Source organism: Hippoglossus hippoglossus, chromosome 21 (genome assembly GCF_009819705.1).
Source record: "Hippoglossus hippoglossus isolate fHipHip1 chromosome 21, fHipHip1.pri, whole genome shotgun sequence".
In the NCBI taxonomy this organism is placed as follows: domain Eukaryota; kingdom Metazoa; phylum Chordata; class Actinopteri; order Pleuronectiformes; family Pleuronectidae; genus Hippoglossus; species Hippoglossus hippoglossus.
Window position 1 is genome coordinate 21,634,226 of NC_047171.1, and position 23,758 is coordinate 21,657,983.

General features: G+C 39.1%; 1 protein-coding gene across 2 annotated transcripts in view; it reads left to right on the forward strand.

The window, feature by feature from the left end:
- gdap2 (ganglioside induced differentiation associated protein 2) overlaps nucleotides 1-23,758 on the forward strand; it is a 29,151-nt gene that overhangs the window by 578 nt on the left and 4,815 nt on the right. For both annotated transcript variants that reach the window (XM_034574495.1, XM_034574496.1), the window contains exons 2-13: nucleotides 1,360-1,583; nucleotides 6,040-6,179; nucleotides 6,445-6,598; nucleotides 7,281-7,369; nucleotides 7,934-8,010; nucleotides 8,631-8,790; nucleotides 11,859-12,009; nucleotides 12,625-12,701; nucleotides 14,617-14,693; nucleotides 15,402-15,541; nucleotides 20,683-20,737; nucleotides 21,009-21,152. In XM_034574495.1, the coding sequence (XP_034430386.1) occupies nucleotides 1,405-1,583; nucleotides 6,040-6,179; nucleotides 6,445-6,598; nucleotides 7,281-7,369; nucleotides 7,934-8,010; nucleotides 8,631-8,790; nucleotides 11,859-12,009; nucleotides 12,625-12,701; nucleotides 14,617-14,693; nucleotides 15,402-15,541; nucleotides 20,683-20,737; nucleotides 21,009-21,152 (1,443 nt within the window). In that variant the 5' untranslated portion in view covers nucleotides 1,360-1,404. The remainder of the gene's footprint in view (nucleotides 1-1,359; nucleotides 1,584-6,039; nucleotides 6,180-6,444; nucleotides 6,599-7,280; nucleotides 7,370-7,933; nucleotides 8,011-8,630; nucleotides 8,791-11,858; nucleotides 12,010-12,624; nucleotides 12,702-14,616; nucleotides 14,694-15,401; nucleotides 15,542-20,682; nucleotides 20,738-21,008; nucleotides 21,153-23,758) is intronic.

Sequence of the window (23,758 nt, forward strand, 5' to 3'; positions counted from 1 at the left end):
AGCAAAAAGTAAAAGCTAAACCTAAGCTGCATTACTCTTAGGAATTCAGTTAATTCCTAATTTTTCTAATAAACTATGGATTACTGTTTATTTTGTGCTGTTCACTATGTTGATATATCAATTTAAAGATGACTTTTTCGATCAGTGATGCTTTCAAACAGTCCAAACCAGGAAGATGTTGACTTTTTACAAAGATGTAAAACAGAGGAAGGTAGCATTCATTTGACAATATTTGACTTATTTTGCTTGCTAAATGACGTAATCAATAAATATATAATCAGGATATTTATTTTTTCAGCACGAGGTCTGTTATGCCAACACATGACTGACAAAAAACTGCAAATCTTCAAATTTTTCAAGCTAGAAGAGCTGGAAATAAGACTTGAATATAACCAAACTAGATACTATTATATGTATTGATTGTGAGCACTGTTAAAAGCTCAAGGTCAAGATAAATGATGCGTTCAAACTGCCTGATCAGTCCAAACCTGGAAGAAGTTCACTTTACAGTGAGGTTAAACGCAGCATGAAAGCAGATCTTCTCAGTTGACAAGCTTTAATTTTGAGAATGTTTTGCAGTTTTTTTTTTAGGGTGACCGAATAAGGTATATTTTATGTTTTGATGTGGATACTAAAATCCCCAAATTAGAATATGACATCACCTCCAGATATTTCTAGCAGAGACAATCGAGCAAAATGTTTGAGCACTAAAATAGCAAACATCAACATCCTCCATTCTACCGAATCAAAGAGCAGGGTTTATATTCCAGAGCTGCTGGTTTAAACCAACCTGCAACAAACCACCCAGAGAAGAGGAAGCATGAAACTGACCAGAAAGACACCAACTGCAAAACCATAGGGAAATAGATGAGTTGGCATCACAAAATCTGCTGCAATGGGAAACAACCCAGAGTGATGATATAGACCTCTGATGCAGCATAAAAACTTAATCATCCACCCAAATACAACACACTTATTATTTGGCTAATTCTTTTTGTTTTACTAATTGTTTTTGAATTAATCTAATAATTGTTTCCTCTATAAAATCTCAGAAAACAGTGACACAGACACAGAAAAGCAGCAAATCTCAAAAACTGAGAAACTGAAACTTGCAGAAGTTTTTAGCTTCATCAATGATTTGATTAACAAATCAAATTACTGAGTCACCTCTACTAACTACTTTTATAATTGTGTATCATTACAATCATCTCTTTGACATTTTGTAGACGTCGCCTTGGCCCCTGCACTGAGCTTTTTCCACAACTTTCTGATATTTTATGCTTTAGAAATAAATTTAACTTGACATAATATCTAATGTTACTGAATAATTAGAATTCCTCTCTTGAACCCTTCTTGCAGTGAAGCTGCTCGGAGATCTGGTGCCAGCCTGTTTCTCCAGAGGGGATGGATCCTCTGGGTGCTCGCTCTCAGTTTGTAGATATCCAGACTCTCCCCACGTGGCAGCAGCAGCTGGGTGAGGATGGTGAGGAGCCGCAGGATCAGAGCGACAGTCTGCTCAGTCAGCAGGCCTTCCCCTCTCCCTTCCCCTGCAGACCAGACATCAACCGCAAGATCATCCTCTTGTGAGTCACGCCAACATTTTCCCACTTTGTTGCTGCTGGGTTAAAGTCCCCTGCAGATGCTCAGTTGCTCAGATTCCCAGCTTCGGTTTTAGTTAGAGGATTATATTGTCTTTTGAATGGAGATACAAAATATAAACAAACCTAAACTTGAGGTGCAGTGTTTTGACCTGGATTTAACAAATCAAAATCGTGGACTTTAAATAAAGATGGATCACGCGTCTCCGCTTCCTACTGTTGCACAAACATGAAGTTAAAGTATATCTTGGAAATGGATGTCACCAATTTGCACAGTTTTGATTAAGTTGTGCAGCCGTGGTGTCTACGTGTCGATATACACACCCGACCAATCCAACGTCAGTCTCAGCTGTCAATCATCGTTTTTTTATTTAATTGATACCAAACTTACCGTAAAATTGGACATTTGAAAACTTAATAAGAACTACGTTACATGACAGAAACCATCTTTGAGAAAAATTGCTTGTCCCATGCCTTCTATTTTATAAATAATATAATCTATCGAAGTATGTTTTCATTTAAATACCTAATGTTTGTCTGTTACTCAAATCTAGTTTATCTTGACTTTTTGTAGATGTGTCTGTGCTGTTTCAGACGTTTGCCCAGTATTTAACTTTGTTACCATAATTATTCTAACTTTGGAGTGATAAATCATTAAATTTGTGTTGTTGCATTTGTGTCCACATGCTGATGTTTTGGCTTTAATGCCTCCATGCCATCGACAGTTTAAGCCGAAGTTATTCAAATTTTTAAGTGTCTGAGTCCACAGAACACTTCTGGAGTCTCAGGGGTAAACAGCATTACAGCCGATTCCAATACAATTGAAGTCAATTCCTCAGACGTAATAAAACATCAGAAAAAACACAACATGCCTCCATACTGCTCGTGTGGTGTCATCTAAGTGTCCGCAAGACCCGACATTCATATTTGACTCGAAAGGTCATCACTACGGCGTGTTTTTAGCCTCCTCCGAGGTGCCTTCAAGTATCGGGCACACCATCGTGTGGCTACGTCCGCTAGCATCGCCACTTCCGGTAGTGGACATTTAGGCTTAAAACACAGTGTGAATGACCTCGTTTCAAGTCGAATATGTTTGTCGGGGCTTGCAGACACTTGGATGGCACCACACGAGCAGTATGGAGACATGTTATGTTTTTTCTGTTGTTTTATTACGTCTGAAGAGGCGGTCGCCTTGACTGAAACATTGTTTACCCCTGAGACTCCAAAACTGTGACTCAAACACTTCCACCACCCCTCCATCGCCATAGTGGTGAGTAGATAATGGGTGAATTTTCATTTTTCGGTGAACTATCCCTTTAAACGAGATATCTCAAGATTGTTCGAACTGAATTTCTTCGAATTTTGCACAAACATCAAGTTGGACTGAGCAATAAACCGATTAACTTTAGTGGTCAAGGTCTCACTGGTCACACAAGGTCATATGTTGAGTATGACAAAATACACTTAATACCTTTCCAAGTCTCCACAACATGTGTATCATGAGTGGACAGGCATGGATTTAAACTGCAGCTTGACTGGTTGGCAGAGACGTTCAACTGCAAGGCAGTAATTCTAGTTTTGTTTAAACCTTCCCTCATCTGACTGTTTGCACTTCAGACATTTAATTGAATGAGCAGAATTAAATCCAGAGCCATGATTTACTTGCTTTATTCATTTGATGTTGGATCAAGTGGATCAAACATCCGACACCCTGGAAAATTTGATTTACACCGATCTTACTTCTAATTTATCTGTGAAGTGACTGAGAACAGTTGCTTTGTTGTTTCTGAACAGAAAGATGTTTGCAATCAGAGTCTCTCCTCGTGTTTATCTGATATTTGTTTTTGTTTGATAGAGGTTCATGGGAAAATCGGTGAATCTGCAAGTCAAAATTGATTTTCTACAGATTGAAGAGCCCAGCGTGTGGGTAGTTATTTGGTCGTTTTAGTCAAGGGCAACTGGACTTGAGTAATATTTTTTTATTGTATCAGGTTTTCTGTAGTTCTTTAAATTTCAGTAATAAACCCAAATGTTAACAAAATTTCCCACACGCTAAATCAACTTTCATTGGATTAGAAAAATAGTTTTAGCCCATTTAAAGTTGAGGGGTTAAAGAAGATGTCAAATACTGCATAAATTGTAGTGTGTCAGTTATGTTTTTCGGTGAAAACAAGTACTAGAATTGTCGAAGGCAGAGTCGGCACGAAATTTGGCGGAGGCGGCCGCCTCGCAATTCTCTATGCAGGAAATACCCTGTCATCACTGTCAGTTTTATCAGATGTGAGTGACATCCTAGAAAATACAGGAGCAATAGCACAAACTCATCAGGTGTCAGAAGCAGCTCTGGGTTCATAGTTCAAATGCTGCCTGTGTCTCTCCGAGTGCTAACCCAGCTCAGTCCAGAGTCCAAATCACTTCATAAATCCTCTTTGTGCAGGAACACATGACCGTCTGGTGCCCGACATGGCGGCACTTTCTCTGTGAGAGCCTTGTTGTTGTAGCCGCCCTCCAATGCTGCACATTCCTGCTGCACGACCATGACCAGGAAGAATTGACCCTCGGGCAGTGCTCTTTATCTTGTGACCACTTGAAATTAAAAAAAAATTCTTCTAGTGAACCCTTGTTAAAGGTTGCGTAAGTCAATAAGTGTTAAACAGCCCCACTATAAATATATTTTCCCTTTTTAACTGTTTGATATTGAGTTTAAAGCCATAAGATACACGGTAGCCTTACGTTAACCTTTCAAGAAATCGAACTACACATTTTAGCTCCTGTCTCTTTAAGGCCCCGCTCTCGACCACTTGTTTGTGATTGGTCCACCAACTCCAGCACGTATAGTGGGGGTATAATTTGGGGTATCAGGCCGCATGACAATGACATAACAATGGTGCTGAAGTATGGTCTGGACTTGATGAGGTGTTTCTGGAGCATCTGTGTTTTCTGTGGAGGAGAGGAGCTCCCTTTACTACGGACTTTGGAATTTTTTACTTCACACAAAAAACCTTGTAACACACTAGAGGAAAGAAAAAGTAAAAAAGCATCTATATCTCCTTTAATACACTGTATGGGATTCAGTGTAAAATGAACATCGTAATCCTGATCAATAAACCTTGTTTTGCTCTTAGAAATAAATGACAAGATGAATTTTAAATCAGCTTTGAATCAAAGAATATTGACTCGCATCAAATCAATTAACAATCTGATATTGATAACTTTGTTATCAAAGTATGAAGATCCATGACCTTATATAACCAAACTGCTGAAGTGAAACTTTCAGATAAGCTTGTTGCTGCTGTAGTCACGACATAAATCACATCTTAATTTTTGTTTCAAACAATGCCACTATTATTAAAACAGGTTCTAAGACTCAACGAGGTCGGTTTCTCACTGCAGTTATTTTCTGGCAGTGGTTGGCTTTGGATTGTGACTCATCTTTTATAATCTAAAGAGGGTTGATGTGAAAGGAAAAAAAAAAAAAACTGTGTTCCTGGAAGCTCAACCTGTCTTGTGACCAAATGCTTTCAACACATGGTCGAGTAGTTCCTCATTGTTCTCTCCAAACAAACCTTGAAGGGCTTCAGAGTAATTACATGACTGTACTGAAGCAGTAAAATAAGCACATTACTTTTGCTAAATGTTGTGTGTATAAAGTTAATTGCATAAATATGTGCATATGTGTGTTTGCTCAACCAATCATCCTTACATTAAACACTTATAAAATATCAAGAATAAATTGAATGGAGATAATTATTGAAAAAAGCTATTTGAGAATTCACACCAGTGGTAAAATATGATGCAGATATACTTTCAACAATATACCAAACACAATGATATGATTAATTAAAAAGTGTTCATTTAAGTTGGACGATATGACTGCTCCCTAAAAGTTAAGCCAAAATGTCTCAATTGCCCCCTGGTGGCTGGCTGCAGAATAGGTCAGAAACCCTGCCTCCTCCATGTTAGCAAATGGGACGTGGACCAAACTACAAAGTTTCTCAAAGATCTATTATGTCATTTTAAGTAGTTCTTATCACACTGATACACTTCATGTTTCTGATAAGTTTGGTCTTAATTATTAATTTAATGCTAAACGTAAAATGTAATGTTTGACAGCTGAGACTGACCCGCTATTGGTCACGCATGTGCACTGATTGAACCTCACTACTACGGCTCCATTCTTTGATCACTACTGCAGAAACTCTGACTCCGAAAGCATGACTCCATCATCAATGCAAGGCAGTGTTCATATTTGGGATATTTTGTCCACAATTCTGCATAATGGAAGGAAGTGGAGATGCGTCTACCATCTTGATGTACAGTCTATGCAGACAACATACATTCTTCCCAAAAGTTTTTTTTTGCTCCTTGCTGTACACACTACATGTGTATTTGTGCTTATATAAACATTTTAATGCTGTAACTTTTATTTTTCCCACGACAGCACTGGGGACATCGCCCTGCTGAACTGCACTGCCATTGTGAACACCAGCAACGAGTCCCTAAACGACAAGAACCCGGTGTCTGACAGCATCCATCAGCTCGCAGGGCCGGAGCTGCGAGATGAGCTGTTCAAAGTAAAAGGTAGAGCTGATGTAAAAAAAAAAAAGAAAACTGGAGAGATGAGGTATAGCTGTCAACATTGTTGATTCGACTGCTCAGTGATGCTGTGAGTTCACGTCTGGAGGCAGAATGAAAAAAAATGTCAGCATATGAGTGCGTACTCACAGGTGTTTTTTACGTAACCAGACACATGCCGCTCAGCTGCATTTATTAAAAAAATAAGCAATTTTTGCAGCTTACTTTATACCAGATTGTAAATCAGTTTTGTTTGCATGTTTCCGTGCAGGATGTCGGACAGGTGAGGCGAAGCTGACCAAAGGCTTCAACCTGGCAGCTAGGTTCATCATCCACACAGTGGGACCAAAGTTCAAAAGCAAGTACAGGACGGCGGCGGAGAGCTCGCTATATAGCTGCTACAGGAACATCATGCAGCTGGCTGCGTAAGAACCATCAGATCAACAAAATCCAATCAACCGTTTTGTTAGTCAGCCCATCAGTAAATCATAAAACCATGCAGTATTAATGTACTAGAAACCTGTATTAGTACTAACTGTTCCTAATGTTGTGTTCAATCTGATAAAAGCTCTGTGTTGTATAAGCAAATCCAATCATTTCTTATGGAGTTAAGCTGTCATGACACATTTTTTAGATTTCAGCTAGATACATTTTACCCCTCAGATATGATTTTGTTTGATTAATAATGTTTGTGCTTAAATAAACATGAATTTGATGGAAGAACACACAAAATGCATTAGAGAGATTGTAGAAATAGACTTCCCAAAAACTATGACAGCATATTATAGGTAAAAAAATGATGGAGCCTGTAGAGCAGGTATAAAATATAACAATATAATTTAACAAATATAATAACTAAATGAGAAATTTTTAGTCACATTTTATTTTTACATGGGAAAATAAAATTCTAAATGTCAACGAATCTACTGTCAAACATATTTAAGTTCTCATAATGTTTAGTATTACATTTTTAGTTCTTACATCATTTGACGTGCAATGTTATGTGTAGTTGTGTGAGTTTGTACGGAAACCGTCAAACCAATCACTGGTGTGCAGTATAAATGTTATGTTAGGTGTGAGATGTGGTTTCTTTTCTTGCCTCCACAGAGAGCAGTCAATGGCATCTGTCGGTATATGTGTGGTGAGCACGACCAAACGAGGTTACCCACTGGAGGATGCTACACACATCTCGTTCAGTAAGACACATAAACTCACACAAGTGTCAGTACAAAAAACACACATGCAAAGCTATTCACGTGTGAGGCACAGTCATACACAACATGTCACATATCACAGATTCTGTTTTGGTACAAACACCCGCACACATAGAAAGAGACAGAGACCCACATACACTCAGATAATTGTTTTAGAAACGATGCAATCATATAGCTCTTTACTTCTGTCCCACAAAGACACACAACATGTGGCTATACTGTATATACACAAAATGAGGTAATCAAGTTATACAGGCAGACAGACATCCATTTAATTATAACACATGTCATCCTGTATGTCTGAGTGGCTTTTATTTATCAAAATCTAATAATCTGATTTTAGAAACAATTCCAAGGTTCAGTTCTTCTTTAATGTGCTGATCTGGTACTTTATGTCTGGACTGTATTACAGCAATATGGAGACTTCATCCCAAGTGATTGGTATTTGTCTTGTATTTTACATTTTATAGTTGTTTTTGGCAACAGTCCTTGAGTGTATGATATGTGATCCTTTGTAAGGTAACAGGTGTGAATGTGTGTTGACAGGAACAGTGCGCAGGTTCCTGGAGAACTATGGAAACCGCATCGATGCAGTGGTGTTCGCCGTGTCAGACACAGAGGAGGTCGGTATCGTTCACCTCCATGAGCAAAAACATTTAACTTCTCACATGATGAGAGTAACATTGGTTATCTCGTAACAACAGCAACACGTCAACAGTCTGTTCTCATAGTCTGTGGAATGAGCAGGGTTGAAAACGGGACGACTTGGAACATCTTTAAAGTGTTATGACTTATCGGGTGCTTCCCGCTCACCAGGGTATTGGGTAATTTTTCCCACGACAGCACTGGGGACATGTTTTAATGCCATTTCTTAATGAACATAATAGCTAGGCGCTAATAATGAAAAGAAAATAAAAACATCTAAAAACGCGGTTTTTAACAAGTGTTATCTAATGCGGCTGCACGTCTCATCTTATAGAACTTAAAGGATCTGTTGCTAACGTCTTGGTGCCAGATACCACAAGGGACCTTAAGATGTCTTGTTAAGTGCATGTCGCAGTGAGTCTGAGCTGTTTTGACAGCCAAACTGCACATTAGACCGGGGTGGTCATAATGTTTTTGCTCATCCTTCAGACAGTTCATCCCCTTGGGAAAGTGTTAAAAATAGTGTCTGTATGCTAAAAAACAAATCGCAGCTTTGCAGCATTAGTGTGAATATTAATTTGAATGTTTGTTCCTTCAGCCGGTGTTCAAGAGGTTACTGCCTCTGTACTACCCTCGCTCAGGGGAAGAGGAAATGGCCTGCCTGCCTCTCATCCCAGCTGACATTGGCAACTCTGAGGGTGAACCCGTTGTCCCAGAGAGACAGATCCGCATTGCAGAGAAGCCGGGCAGCCTTGAAGGTACAAAACTTCAACACAAATCTTTTCATCTCCCGCCACGTAGAGCAAACAGACCCCTGTGTGTTGGGTTGTTGGGTTGTTTGTTTGCAGGATTACGCAAAAACTTGAACGGATTTCCACGAACCTTGGTGGAAGAATGGGACATTGTGTGAGAGGTTTTTTTTAAATATTTTTACCAATTTTAATAATAATGAATGGATCTTGATGGAAAAAACACATGTTGAGGCTACTGAGTATCTGCAATTTCATGCAAATCCAAATAAAAAAAATCTAGGGAATTAAATGTAAAGCATGGGGATAGAAACTTGTAACTCCCATCAATGTTTCGCTTAGACAGTGCGGCCTCAGCTATAGAGTGAGGTTTGACACTAAGGGGAGTGTTGGTGCTTGGTGGAGGTATGTACTCTACTGATGCCATTCTGGTTTGTTTAATGTGATTTAAATGTTTCCCAGCATTAGCAAGGGAACACACTGTAATGGGCTTCACTTTCATGTCAGTAATCTGATTATAAGAGGACCAATCAGATGTTTTCAAGTGGCTGATATTTAAATTTGGAATCGGTCTCACTTGTGTCATTAATAAAACAGTCAAAGATCAACTGATGTTGATGTTTATGACTGTAAAATTCCCCAAATAAATACAAATGGGCATAATTTTATATTTGACTTCTCCCTGTTTCTATTTTCGCTCATCTCACAGTAAGATCTATTGACGCACCAGTCAGCCACTTGAACATGAGGTCAACAAACTACATCGGCCATTTGTGAAACCGGTCAGTCACACATCCGACGTCAGTCTATTAATCAACCACTCAGCAACTCTTCAAACCAAAACATCAAAAGTAGCAAAGACACGAATGACAGGACAAAAATTCGATTTTGATGAGGACCGTGTGTTCAAGCTCTGCTGCTCAGTGAGCCAGTCAGCGTACATGGACGAGCAGTGTCGCTGCATATTTTGTGACTGTCAGTGAAACATTTGGCTGCCTGGATCCTTTAGTTCACCCATGTGCCTTCTCACACTCACACACGTTTTCTTACACAAATTCTCACTCTTTCATTCCTTTTCGGGGAAGTCATGTTTTCCACAGAGTGTCATCTGCATATTACAAAGAGCTTCAGTTGGCGACCAACAGGCCGGTCTAACACAGAGCAGGTGTTTGTTCTGATCCCACAGGGTTTTTAAGGACATCACATTTATTTTTGTCTCCTAATGAAAATCCAGTTTATCTGAGATAGTGGTTCATTTTGCAGAACCTTGTAACACACACACAGTGTGTGTTACCAGGTGCTTTTGTAGTTTGTATGGAAAATAAGTAAACAAAAAAACATCAGAATAAAATCAGAAAAGACAGTTTCTAATCAGAATCAGATTTGCAGCAACGAAAATGTTTGCACACAAAATATATCAGTTAAGATCACTCGAATGCAAAGGTTTTTAATTTGTATTAAGCACTGCTTAATTTAAGGAGGAGCTGCATCTTTATTCTGACTATAGACGTAATCCAGCCTTAGATAATCCACAGATTTTTTGCGGGGTCTTAAACAGTTTAAAATTGAATAATTAGACTTTTAAGCATTCAGAATTTCTAATATTTTTAATATTTCGTACTAAATCTGAAATACATTTAGGGAGGTCTTAATTATGTTAACAGTCCGTCGCACTGCAGAATTTGTTAGTTTTATGGCAATATGCATAGTTTGTAATGGCTCTTTGTGATGTAGTTCTTTCTTAGCGATACAGATGGTAGCACGCTGTAATTAAACTACAGACAATGTGGAACTGATTGTCTACAAACACCTTGGACAGCATTGATGTCGGTTCAATCTGCTTTTCTGTGGGGGAAAAAGCTATGGATACCTACTGTCTCTGTCTGTAGTTTGAGAGATAACATAGAGCATAGAGTTTATTGACTTGATATAGATCTTAAATGTTCATTCATTATAATCTTAAAAGGGTCTTGAATGTAACTTGTTTGAAACCCTGTTACAGTCGGTGACCAAAAGAATCTCTCTCTGCTAAAGTTGCAGCGATTTGAAGAATTTATATCAAGGCGTATTGAAGCTGTATTGGAGGCTTATTGTGCCCCGACACTTTACAAAGCACTATAGTTAAACTGAGTAGCTTACCCTGCAGCCATAGGGTAGTAATTAATTGGCAGTAATTTGCTCTCTTGCATATAAAGTAAATCAGGCAAAGAAGAACAAAAACAGGAATTCAGATATTTTTACACTTAGCAGCTTCAGTTAAAACGTCCTTTCAGGCCATAAACCCTCATATAAACTATATGTTGTATAACCGATCGTTTACCAACCTCAGCTTTTGCTTGCACATTGTCTAAATGTTGGTTTTTGGGAAAGTAACACCAGCCCATGTGTTAGCGAGTGTTTGTGGTTTCTGAGTCAAGCCTGTTGACTCCGTTGACCTCCAGTCTGGTGTCAGCTGGCACGACGCTTCAAAGAGACACAATGTGGCTTCGGGGTGTCGATCCAAAGCAAGCGGGCCACGTGCGAGCGAAACCCAACAAGAACAGGCTGAACGTACACATGAACGATGACGGACAACTCATGCCCATTTGGATACAGATAAAATGCGTGGACATGCAGACAACGATACATGTGGTCACAGAGAGTGGAAACAGACTTGAACCTGAACCTGAGTATATGACCTCGATCACAGCTTTTTTCACAAGCACATGCAAGTAAAGTCATTCTTGCACAGTCAAGTGGGTGGCATATGTGGTTAACAGACTTTTGATCTGGAAAATTAATGTGTACAGTTAAATATTAGAGGAAAATCAAGATGTTGAAGAACAGCATGAAGCCAGATCCAGGATGTTTTACTGTGTTCATTCTGTAAGGAGTATTCTTAGGTCCTATTTGTGTATGTGCGTCTATGTTTGTGATCAGTGAATATACCGCAAAGCTGAATATCCCCTATGGCATCTTCCTAATGTGCATTTCTTCCATATGCCACAGCGACCATTACCATTAAGTCCATCAAAGCACGTAAATGAAATTATTAGTGGATAATCGCTTATCATCTCCTTTTTTCTTTGTGTGTGTAGATGATTCAGAGGAGGAGAATCTGGAGTCAGATCTGGGTCAGGTGGGAAATCATGCTTTCGCCCGGATGGAGGGCGACGTGGACAAACAGCGGAAACTGATCCTACAGGGCCAGATGTCAGAGGCAGCCATGCAGAAACATCACCAGAGGAAGTAAGAGTTCGACCCAACTCAGAAAAACCTGGAACATTCGATCAGGAATGTGAAGTATCATGAAGCACATGGCTCCAGTTCTCAGTGGAGCCATGTCAGATTAATTGTAGCATTACCAATATTAGCATTAACGAAAACAGTTGCAACCAATTAACATGCTAATAGAGTGTGCCACGTGATGTATAAATATCATAGACCACTTATAGTCAAGACAGGGTGCATTCAAGTTTTTTTTTTCTCACAAATAAAAAAGCATCAAAGAGTAGAAAACAAAACAACCACACCAGAGGTTGTCAAGGAATATTTTTTAAACAATATTTAGCTAAATTAGAATTTCCAGAGGAATTTAACAAATATTTTATTCATAGTAATTTGACATACAAAAGGATTTTACTGAATACATTTGTAAAAAAGTGCATTCCTTTAGCAGAGATAATGCACAACTCTCCCTGATTAATCACGAGCCCACAACTGTCCCATGATGACCTTTCTGTTTATGTCTTTACATGGGGTTTATTTGAACACTAAACAGTTACAGTAGTTCACAAGCATATCGAAATGCATGTTTTATTGATTGAATAAAATGATATATGTGTGTGTGTCTCCCTCCTCCAGTTACAATCGCTGGCTGTGTCGAGCGAGAGCAGAGGATCTGTCCGACATCGCTTCACTGAAAGCTTTATATCACACTGGTATGTGTGTGTGAGTGTTGTGGACAGTGGGTGAGAGGGCCAGAGGGAAGTTAAATATTAGATTTGTGTTATTTTCAGGCTGACACCTCTGTAATTTAAATATGAAACAAAATAGAGGAACAAGAGGACCACTACATAACACGCACACTGTTTGTTTGTGTGTGTGTGTGCGTGTCTGCGTGTGCGTGCGCATGTGTGTAAGATATAACTGTTATAAGGTGCAGTTGAACGTCATCACCACTAGGCGGCAGTGTTATTCAGTTCAACTCCAATGTGATCTGACCCTTGACCTTTAACATGATGTTTTATAACTTCCATGACTTTGTAAAACTTGGTTTATCAAACCAGTGAAATGTTTAAACCCATATGACTCAATTCTCTTCTCATTCAGTTCTGAAAAAAATGTTTTTAGATGACACTCAATAACATAAACCTGATGTATGAGGAAAGGGACTATATTTATTTTTCCTCATTTAATTGTCTTTAGATGATCATTACTGAAGGACTTAGTTGACCTTTTTTTAACAGCAACCATATAGCCCTGTGTCCTCACTTAACAAATTACTGAATATTTATATCAGGATCCCACATCACAGGACAAATATATATTTTGATATTAGGTGAAGTAGAATGATAAACACTATTGTGGTTAAAATATCTTTTGTGTTTCCAGAAATTTAAATCAAATAATGCATCTTTGGAGTCTGAGTAAAACACTGAAAAGATAACATGAGTGCCACTCGGTAGAGCACATACCTCCACCAAGGCCTGATTTTGTTTCATCAAGATGAATTAATATTTTCTGAGAAATCAACTAAAATGTTGCGAAACGCCTAATCTCACAATGTTGATCCTGAATCCGCCCTATTCAATGGGTTTTTTCTTGGCCCATATCCCAATCCTTTCATCAAGTTTTGTGGAAATCTGTTCAGTAGTTTTTGCTTAATCCTGCTGACAAATAAACAGATAGGTGTGAAAACATATACCACTTGATTGACGTAAAAATTCTAAGCATCATCACGATTCTGTGTACACTGGCAAACTCCTGTTTCTTTTTGTTTGTCTCTTATGGTCGTTCGACAGGACTGAAATGAGAGAAGAATAAATAAGGGATAGAAAACAGTAACTTGGGGACATTGGACACAGATTACTAATACCAAAAATAGTTTCAACAACACATGGACCTCAGACGAATTTCTCACATTGCGAAGCTGACCACTGTTCACTGTTTCCAAACTGATGTTGTCGCACCGTCTGCAGGGACAGGGTTTGATTTCCAGGGGGAGGCAGGACACCAAGTGCTAGAGGGGCAGAATCAGCTCCAAGCTGCTGCCTCTCAGTGAAGGGGTTTACAGGTCGCTAAGTTCACACAGCTATTACTAATATTCTGGAATAGTGATATTGATGGGCTCTGTCATTTTGTCATTGCAGTGGAACTAGTGTTGCAGATGCAGATGTCCCCATTTGCTCCCGTTTCAGAGCCACCATGTAGAAATAGTATATTAATTAAACTAAGTGCTGTTACTCGGCAGCAAATCCTCAAATTTGAGAAGCAGTAGCCAATGATTGTGTACTAGCTGACTCCTACTGACTTCTGCCAGCAGAATCCTTCAGGACTTGCTTTACCAAATAACAGATATACATTGATTTGTGGAGATTAAAGAAAAAAGTATTGCAGTAAGACAGGATGGGCAGTACCACAGCTGAACAGGAGAAGAATAGAACGGCAGAAAGTCAAACCGCATGAACAAGAACTCCAGTGAAGTCAAAAAGTCAGACCCAGATTTTAGCAGCAATGAATGCTTGTTGAGAAGCTCTGGAGTTACTTATCTGACCATCAGTCTTAATTCTTCTGCCTGTGTTTTTGTCCGTGTTTAAACTGAAACTGTGTTTTGACCTTTGTTTTTGTCTCCAGGTGTGGACATGTGTGGCAGGACAGTCATGGTTATCGTTGGACGAAACATCCCAGTGACCCTCATTGACCTGGAAAAGGTAACAAAGTAAAATATTTTTTTTTACCAGTCAGAGCTTTGTGCCTGTGAACTAATTTTCATCTTTATATTTATTTAAAATAGGAACATGGTATGTTTGTCTTCGGATGTGTGTATCAATTGCTCTGTTTCAGTAGATGCATCTGTGTGTTTGTATGTATTGTTTCATAAACCCATCTGTATTCAAATATGCTTGTGGCTTTGTGAAAATTATGCAAATATATATGCAAATATATAACATAACATAGGTTCTGTATTTAGATTTATATCTGCATACTCATCCATCTGTAAAAATTAAATGTTTCAATGTGTTGCAAGTTGATGTTTAACAAAAGAAGATATATGTGCTTTTCTTACTGAATGTTTACTGAATAAAATTAAAATACATACATTTAATACACTGCTTAAGTAGTTGACTAAAAATTCTGTTTCTGTCTTATTTCTACAGTCTACATCTGTTATTATATTTTAGTTTTACCACTGCCAACCAAAAATACTAAAACTTGAATCAAACTAAACAATAAAACTGAGCTTGTGTATAAAAGAAACATGGATGACTAAAAAGTAACTAAACCTGCTATCAAATCAAGTCATAGTGAACTGAAATTCAAATAAAGATGTAAAACTGTAAAAGAATAAATAGAAAAGTGCAGAGTCCAGGACTATAGAAGTGTGTGAACACTGATTCTGTTTGTGTGTGTGTGTGCAGGCTCTGCTGTACTTCATCCATGTGATGGACCACATCACGGTGAAGGAATACGTGATGGTTTACTTCCACACGCTGACGGGCGAGCACAACCACCTCAACTCCGACTTCCTCAAAAACCTCTACGACATCGTCGATGCCAAGTCAGTCTGACATTTTACACTCTGTTGTTGTTAAACTGAGCCAGTACCACGGTGATTGAATTGGTCATAAAGTCAAATGAGCATAATCTAAACCTCACACCCAATGCATGCTGGGATATGTTTCAGTTCATTGATGTGCAACATTTTGAACCAGAAATTTTCCACTTTCCACTTGTTGGACTCCTCATGCCGAAACTTAGGACTTGAATATATTTACTCCAAGGTTAAATAGAAGGCTAATGAGATTAGACATTAACTTTGCTCCCTTGTTTTAGTCTTTCTTCTTTCCGTTTTGCCTCGTCCCTCTGCCACACACGGTGATTGAATAGAAAAACTCTGGAGCTCTTATTGGTTTAACCTCCCGCCCACCCAAGGGCACCGGCTTTAATGCTCTGTGCTGTATTTTCTGGGTTTTACAGCAGGATTAACATGATTTGGTGAACTCCGCAGGCCAGCCACATCTCTGGTTGTTACCATCCAGAATTTTTAAAGATAGAGCGTGAGAGTTTTTCTAAAAATGTATTTGAAAATTCCTCCACGTGGAAAAGAGCGTCTGACGGACTTTCACAGGTTCCTGGTAATTTGGTTGTTTCTGTGTCTATTGTTATGGGACGTTAAAACCCAGCCAGGTGCAGCATTTAATTAAAAAGTAAAAATGCAAAGTGAGAATTGCCTCCCCAGTGTTGTATCTATAGCTGGATGTGATCATCTTTGAGGCTTGACTCTGGTTTGGACTTCATTTGGCTCACACTTGGTTCTCTTCTTGCCTGTGCTGACGTCTGCAAGGTCACTAGTCCAGATGCATTGTTCATGCTACAGTGTGACACCGCCAAGGATACAGTGTTAAGAGTTTTTGGGAAACAAAATAAACTGTGAAGCGCTTTTGTTTCATGGTGGTTTTTTGGAAAATCTGGAAGCCATATTTGGAGCAGGAAACCTAAACTTGGAGCGGGTTCTCGGGGTGATGTATTGACTGTGACTCATCCTTATCAGAGGGTTGAAAGTTATGGTCGTTGCTCTGAAGTTCATTGGAATCACTTAGAAAATGTATCGTTTTATTAGTTTGTGGAAATGTTAAAGTTGATGAATGCTACCTCAGTGGCAGAATTCATGATATCTTGATATAGAGAAGGTCCCTACAACCAAAAGAACCAAGCATTTCAGTTTTAAAAACTAGAAATTAAATCTTAACCACATTTAAACATAAATTATCTTATTCTTAATAAATACAGGATGGAGCCACTGTCATTTATTTAAAAAGATATACCTGCCTCTCTTAAAGATCAACATGTGGATTATTTTGTCACTGAACACCAGACAGATGCAGACCAGACGTCAAACCTGGATCGAAATCAGCTATTGTTTTCGAGAACCATGAAAGATGTCAGGTTTTGTTCAAGATTCTGTATAGGAGTTATCGCGTATGCTGCATTTTCATTTCAAATACACATGGAGTCGGGCGCTGTGTCCGGCATCAATAACCTAACAGTGCATCTCTTTGTCTGCAGCCTGCTGTGACGGTCGCCATAGAAGAATATTTTCTTCAAGCTAAATAGGAGCCACATCCTGCAAATGAAAACCAGTTGTTTTCAGTTCCACACAGCATCACGCTTTTTTATTATCTGAAGTAATATTTAAGCTGTTTAACCATTAGACTCTTGGTGGTTGCTTTATTTTAATACTGAGTGCAGTTAAGCTTTGTTTGAACCCGAAGACCAACATTTTTTAGAGTACCAAAGATGTGAAACAGTTGTAAGAAAATTAGGTTTTAATGATTGTTTAAGTACTTTGCTTGCAGCAATGGTGCAGTCATGGAAAAATGGCATCTTAGGTTTTAGGAGACGTTCCAGTTGGACAAGAAGCCCAAACAGTCAGACAATCAAACAGCTTGAAACAAACCCGCAGGTTAGGCTTACTTGGAGGAGAATGCAAGAGTGAGTTATAAACATAGACTGTATATATAAAAAGGCAGATTCTTATCTCTAGCTATCACAACCATACAAACTTCCTGTGTCAGTGGGGAACTCCACGCAGCCGTTACGCACCTTTCAACTCTTTTTGTGAATGGTCATTTAGTTAGTTTCACTCCAACTTTCTCTTACCTCTTCTTGCCTGGGTGAAATTCAAAAGTTCTGACAGCATTTAGTGGTTGTATTTCCTGAGGAGATGTATATGAACATATTCACAATGTTTGTTTATTTTACAGAATAAATTTGATTTAAACTTGATTTCGACTCAAGGCTGTTAAAATCATCTGCCTTCTCGGTGACAACACCCAGTGATGAATTACGATAGCAAAAAGGACACAGAATGCAATCAGTCAAATTAAGAATATGAATAAAGACACCTTCATTCAACTTCCTCCTTCTGTGGAACTGGGAAACCCCATCCAGTCATGTAATAATTGTGACTGCTGTAATACACAGAGCAAGGTGAAAATTACCTCAAACTGCCAAAGTTATTGTAATAGTTTTAGTTCCACACATAATCTGCCAGGTTTTAGCTCTGACTCATTGAACCGTATCGTGACAAGTTGGACTAGAAATGGTTTGACAGCTGAAATAAATGTTTTAGAGCTGATGGGGAAGCTGTGACTTGGAAATTGCCCTTCGGCTTCCTGTGAAGACATCTGGATTGAAACCGACAGCATCTGATTGTTACCTCCACTAATGAGGGCATGTTTTCACCGCTGTCTGTTTGTTAATTGGTTGATTTGTTTGTTTGTCAGCACGACTACACAAAAAAACTACCAAACACATCTCCACAAAACCTGATGAAAGGATGGATCTTTGGGTGGATCCAGGTTTTTGTCTCTTTCTTGAACATTGCATGATAGTGTTTTTTTATTGATATTTCCACCAATATCCCAGAGAATAATGAATGGACTGATGTCTATGAGTTTGTGCAATTTGGTGCAGATTGATTGAATTTAATGGGACTGTTGGGAGCTTGGCAGAGCTATGAGCTCTACTTAATGCTATTCTAATTCTAAAAAGTTTTGCCATCTAGTAGTTATTCACGATTGGTGGCTCTATATGTTTTGGTGAGCATCTTTTCTTGTTTAGTCCATATAAAACTTCATTGTACAGACTCAGTATAGTTGAGAATCAAACCCTTTCCCCCTCTGCTACTTCTGTTAATGTCATTCAAGGCGTACAGTTTCCATTCATGGTCCAACTCTTGTGTCAGGGCGTGTGACTAATTGAGAAGCTTTTTTTTTTCTCAGTTTCACTTCTTAAGCAGTCATTGTGCTTTTTACTTGGCGTAGCACTGTTGATCTGTGCAGGCAATGGAACCACTAACCCAAGCCTGGCGTGTACAGCTTTTTCAACCCATCAAGCTATTGATTGCCTGCAGATGCATTTTGGCTCCAGACAAACCACCAGCAGACCAAAGCCAAACATGAACACAAACAAGTTTCCAAAACTGTCTGGCTAATGAGTTTTTGAGTTTGTTTATGATTTTTTTTTTTTGTCCTCTCTTTGTCCAGCGCTGGAGTTAGTTTGTCAATGAAAAGACCAAGTTCCTCCCTCTTTTGGCTAACCGTGATGTGTTACATGACCACAATGCTGCGTGCCCCAGCCAGACCACCCCTTTGTATATGTGAACGGCTTGACAATACAATCTGTCCCAAATGTGGCGAGTTATTTTCAGTGTCCTGTCATGAATTGAAGCGCTAAGTCTGTCCTTGTTTTCTGAAATTTGAATATAACTGCAATTATATATATATATTTGTTCAATGATCGGCGTGTAATTACAGTTTACTTCAAATTTGTTGTTGTCAGAGATTTATCCTCAAACTCTGGGTATTTGTGAGCTGCCACAGTCAGGTACTCTGACTCTTGGGGGCTAGAAAACATTGGTGGATCCTTTCTTCAAAATGGAGTGATGAAAAGGTTGTTTGCTGACCTCAGGATGGTTTGTGTTTTTTGCCCATGAGGTGGTTTTATCTGTGCTGGCAGCAGTGCCCTGATTATGTTTTCAGGTTGACTGTCCATCTGTCCCATTTGTTCCCAGTTTGACTCAAGAATGACCTGATTACATTTGTGGGTAAAAGGTCAGGGTCGCTGTGACCTTACAAAACACATTTTTACCTTGTGATGGTGATGGCCCAAGGACACCTCCAGGGGATTTCTTCACATTTAGTACAGGAGTTCACTTGGACTGAAAGATGAACTGATTCAATTTTGTTGAAAGGCACAAACATTCACTGTTTCCCTCTTGAATGTTTTATCTTAACAATGCTTCCACAGAATCCTGTCAAATTTGGCACAAATGCTCACATAGACTAAAGTCACATGTGACCTCATGAGTCTGGAAAAAATATATGAAAAGTGCAGTGGTTGGCGGCGGCACACAACTGCAGGGCTGTAATTCTAGTTGCTCCATTGGATGGTGACCTCAAGAGGGGGGCGCTGTGCAGCTGAGGTAAAAGTAGGTGAGATACGGGTCAGTACCTCCCAGATTTCAAGGCATCTTGCGAGTTAATGATGGATTTCTCCCTCCTGGTTGGGAGTGAGGTTCTGCCACACAAGTTGAAGTGTCTTGTGGACCTGAAATTGCATGACATTGACAGGGAGAATGGTGAACCATCTGTGGTTCTGGCTACATTGAACCAGGCTGTTGGTGAAAAGATCTTGGTCTGAAGATGAAGCTCTCAGTTTACAAACTTGACTCCACCTCTGGTCATGAGCTCAGGGTATGAGATCATGGAGACAAATGACTAACACGATTTCCCTTCAGAGGCTGTTTGGGCTCTCCGTTAGGGACAAGCTCACATCCATGTTTGTACCGAAGAGTCAAATGTTTTTTAGATATTTTCTGTTGAAAAAATTGACTACGTGATCTGTTAGTGCTGCTGGTTCAAAGTTAATCCTGCCAGCGCTATTTATGATATCTTGTCAAGAAGTAAAATGTTGCATAAATGTTGGTGGTCCCGACGTCATGAAGGCACAGCAGGAAAAGTCAGGGAACCCTGAAAAACCGTCATAGGATTACAATTTACCCGACTTAAGCATTAGCAGCATCACCATTGTTTAACAGACGAGAGAAAAAAAACGTTATTCATACAAGATGCCAAACTTCACACAACCCCTGCTCTTAGTAATTATTGCTGAGCTGTTGTGTTTTATGTGTTGCAGGTTTAAAAAGAATTTAAAGGCCTTCTACTTCGTACATCCAACATTTCGCTCTAAGGTAAGATTGCCGTCATCATCAAATGGAAACTTACAGGGTCAACACAGCTAACTGTTTGTTTTGTGGTAAATGTGATTACAGTATGTTTTGCTGCAGTGGCCAAACTTTCATCAGGGATAATTAAAGTGTCATTAGTCGTTATGTAGTTTCAGTTTTTGTTGCAGTCAATTTTGTCTTTGTCGGTCATGACAAGATTAATGTTTAAAAGTCATCTATAACTGATGAGTTGTTCTGTTTTTCTTTCTTTCTGACATTGTTTCTTTCCAACCAGTTCTCAACGTGGTTCTTCACCACCTTCAGTGTGTCGGGGCTGAAGGACAAAGTCCGCTACCTGGACAACCTGCACCAGCTCTTCACCTGCATCAAACCGGAACAGATCGACATTCCTCCATTTGTCCTGGACTATGACGCACGGGTACGCACCATCACACACAGACATGTGGACAGAGATAAAGACATCCTCACCAACCTCGATTTAGTACATCCTTCACCTTCAGATGAATAATTTTCATGTATTCTAAATGATAGATGAATTTTAGGATTTTTGTACCTTTTTTATATAATGTGCCAATCTCATCCTGTGATCTTACTAAGGAGAGGATTGACCTGTCATATAAACAGCTTACACACTCCCATGCTATGCATCCAGTCTGGGCAGGGTGGAGGATGAATCACTGTAGGTAGATGTTTTACTTAAACAACCATGTGAGAAAAGAGTTCAGCCAGATACATATAACATATATGCCTTATTTCACATAGGCAAAACAAAAACCTGGGATACATTGGAGCGTTTGTGTCTGCAGCTCCATTTTTTATATCCCAACATTTGCAGGTGAAATGCCTGCGGTTTGAGTTACATCCTGTACAGCTTCACATCTGCTTTCTGGCTGTTTGTGTTTTAATTGAAACGTTACCTCCCTCTGATATCTGTGGCCTCGCATGCTAAATACAAACACTTAAATGTGTTTGCACTGGGTTTTTTTCTGAGCGCACTATTCATTAGATCTTTTTGAAGGTGGAAAATCTGAGTTAGAAAGGCTAAATGAGGAGAAATTACATGGGGCGTCATTTATAACCGCCACTTCTCACACAAACGTTGGGATTTATAAAAAAAAATACTTGACAGGAGCTTTTGAACACTTCCTTGCTAACTGTGACCCATGCGTATGAACATTTTGGAGATGGGAAAATGACGATGCAAACGTAAGGTGGTGAACTGAAGCAGATTATTGATCCACTTCATCATTAAGATTAAAATCAACAGTGTTATTTGTGCTTGCGCGACATAACTGTTCCTTAAGAACCTTCAATTGAAAAAGATATGAAACAACTTACAGCAAACTACTTTCAGATAGTTACAGAGCTGATTCATTAATAGTTTCTAATGATCTCTTCTCTCTTCTAACACTGTGTGTGTATCATCCAGGACGAGTGTGTGTAAAGTCGCTGCAGTGAACGTGACTGTGCCATCAGGCGCACAGAGCGCACTGGAGATCACTCACATAAAATAAAGAAACTATTCACTTTCAAACTTCTATTTCCAAATAATATCCCAGAGTGGAAGTTAGGATCCACTGATGTGTGAAGTAATCGGTCCGAAGGATCTAAATGTATAAATACTGCGGTGACACTAGTGCGTAATGCTGCATGATGGATGCACGCGAATGGAAGGATGAAGAGGAAACGAAGGTTCAGTGATGGGCACATTCTGGTTTTATAAATCAGAAGCTTTTTGCATACGCCATTTTTGGCTTTTGTGTGCACGTACACTTTTAGTATGAATCCTACGCACTGTTTTATAAATGAGGCCCCTAGTCTGTTTTCTCTTCTCTCTTAGTGATGTAAAGCAGCTTTCACCAGCTTTATTCTTCCACATTGACTTGTGAGAAAGTGTCAGAGAAGCAAATGAAGCAAATGTTTAGACAATAGACTGTAAACTAAGATGGACGACGGTCCTCTACTAAAAATGAACTTGAGATACCCTGATGATGAGCCACTATCTTGCACTTTTGACATCATTTTAAGCCAGATTCTGCTCAGTCCTGATAGCGGTGTGGAGCCGCAGGGTCGAATTCCCATTGATACACATACTCGATCATTCTCAGCTGTCAATCAGGCCGTTTCACTCTGTTTTTAAAGCATCAAATATCTAATCCAAACCAAACTTATCAGAAACAAGAAAACGTAAACGTACATCAGTGTGATAAGAACTACCTAAAATGAAAATCAGTCCAAAAAATGATTTAATATGTTCTTAAACTGGGTTTATGACCGATACCACAGCCAGCCACCATATCATCCACCTTTATATACAGGCTAGGGTTTAAACCATCAGACGTGGATCTTTGACAGAATTTAAGGCAGCTTTAAAGAAAATAAATGCGTCAAAGTAGGACACCACAAACGGTGGGTTTCATGTCCAGCTCCTAAAATGCTTCCTAAGATTCCTCATGATCTGTGAATGGCTGCCATCTAAATCTGTTGTATCACTTTGTGGCGGTTTGTAGTTTGTGTTGGCTGATAAAAGATATACATGTGTCTTGTCCTTCATTGAATCTTGGATGAGGACTGAGAATTATTTGGTTCAGTTGAACAGTATCATTCACCTCATTTTGGTACGTCAGATTCTCCGGTGTGGATTCATACCAGGTCCAATTAAGTCATTTTGACATCATTTTCACGAATTCAAGATGTCAGGGGAGTTCAAAAGTAGTGTAAGCTACACTGTTGGAACCAAGTACATGGAGTAAATTACTCACAGCCACAGTTTTGTACCAGTGAATCGGGTTTGCTCTTTTGCACATGAACAAATTGTAACAGTATTTTTAGAAACCAATTTGCTAATCCACATATGGGATCTTTCTTACTGCTGGCATTGTGAGTTGGCTTCAGGGTGAAGACAGACCTGCAGGTTTTATTATGATGGGAGGACTTTTAACCCATAAATCTTTTTTCGGGATAATGCAGCATAAAAGAAATAAACTTCAAATTGCATTCCGGGTTGATTTATGCATTTTTGAC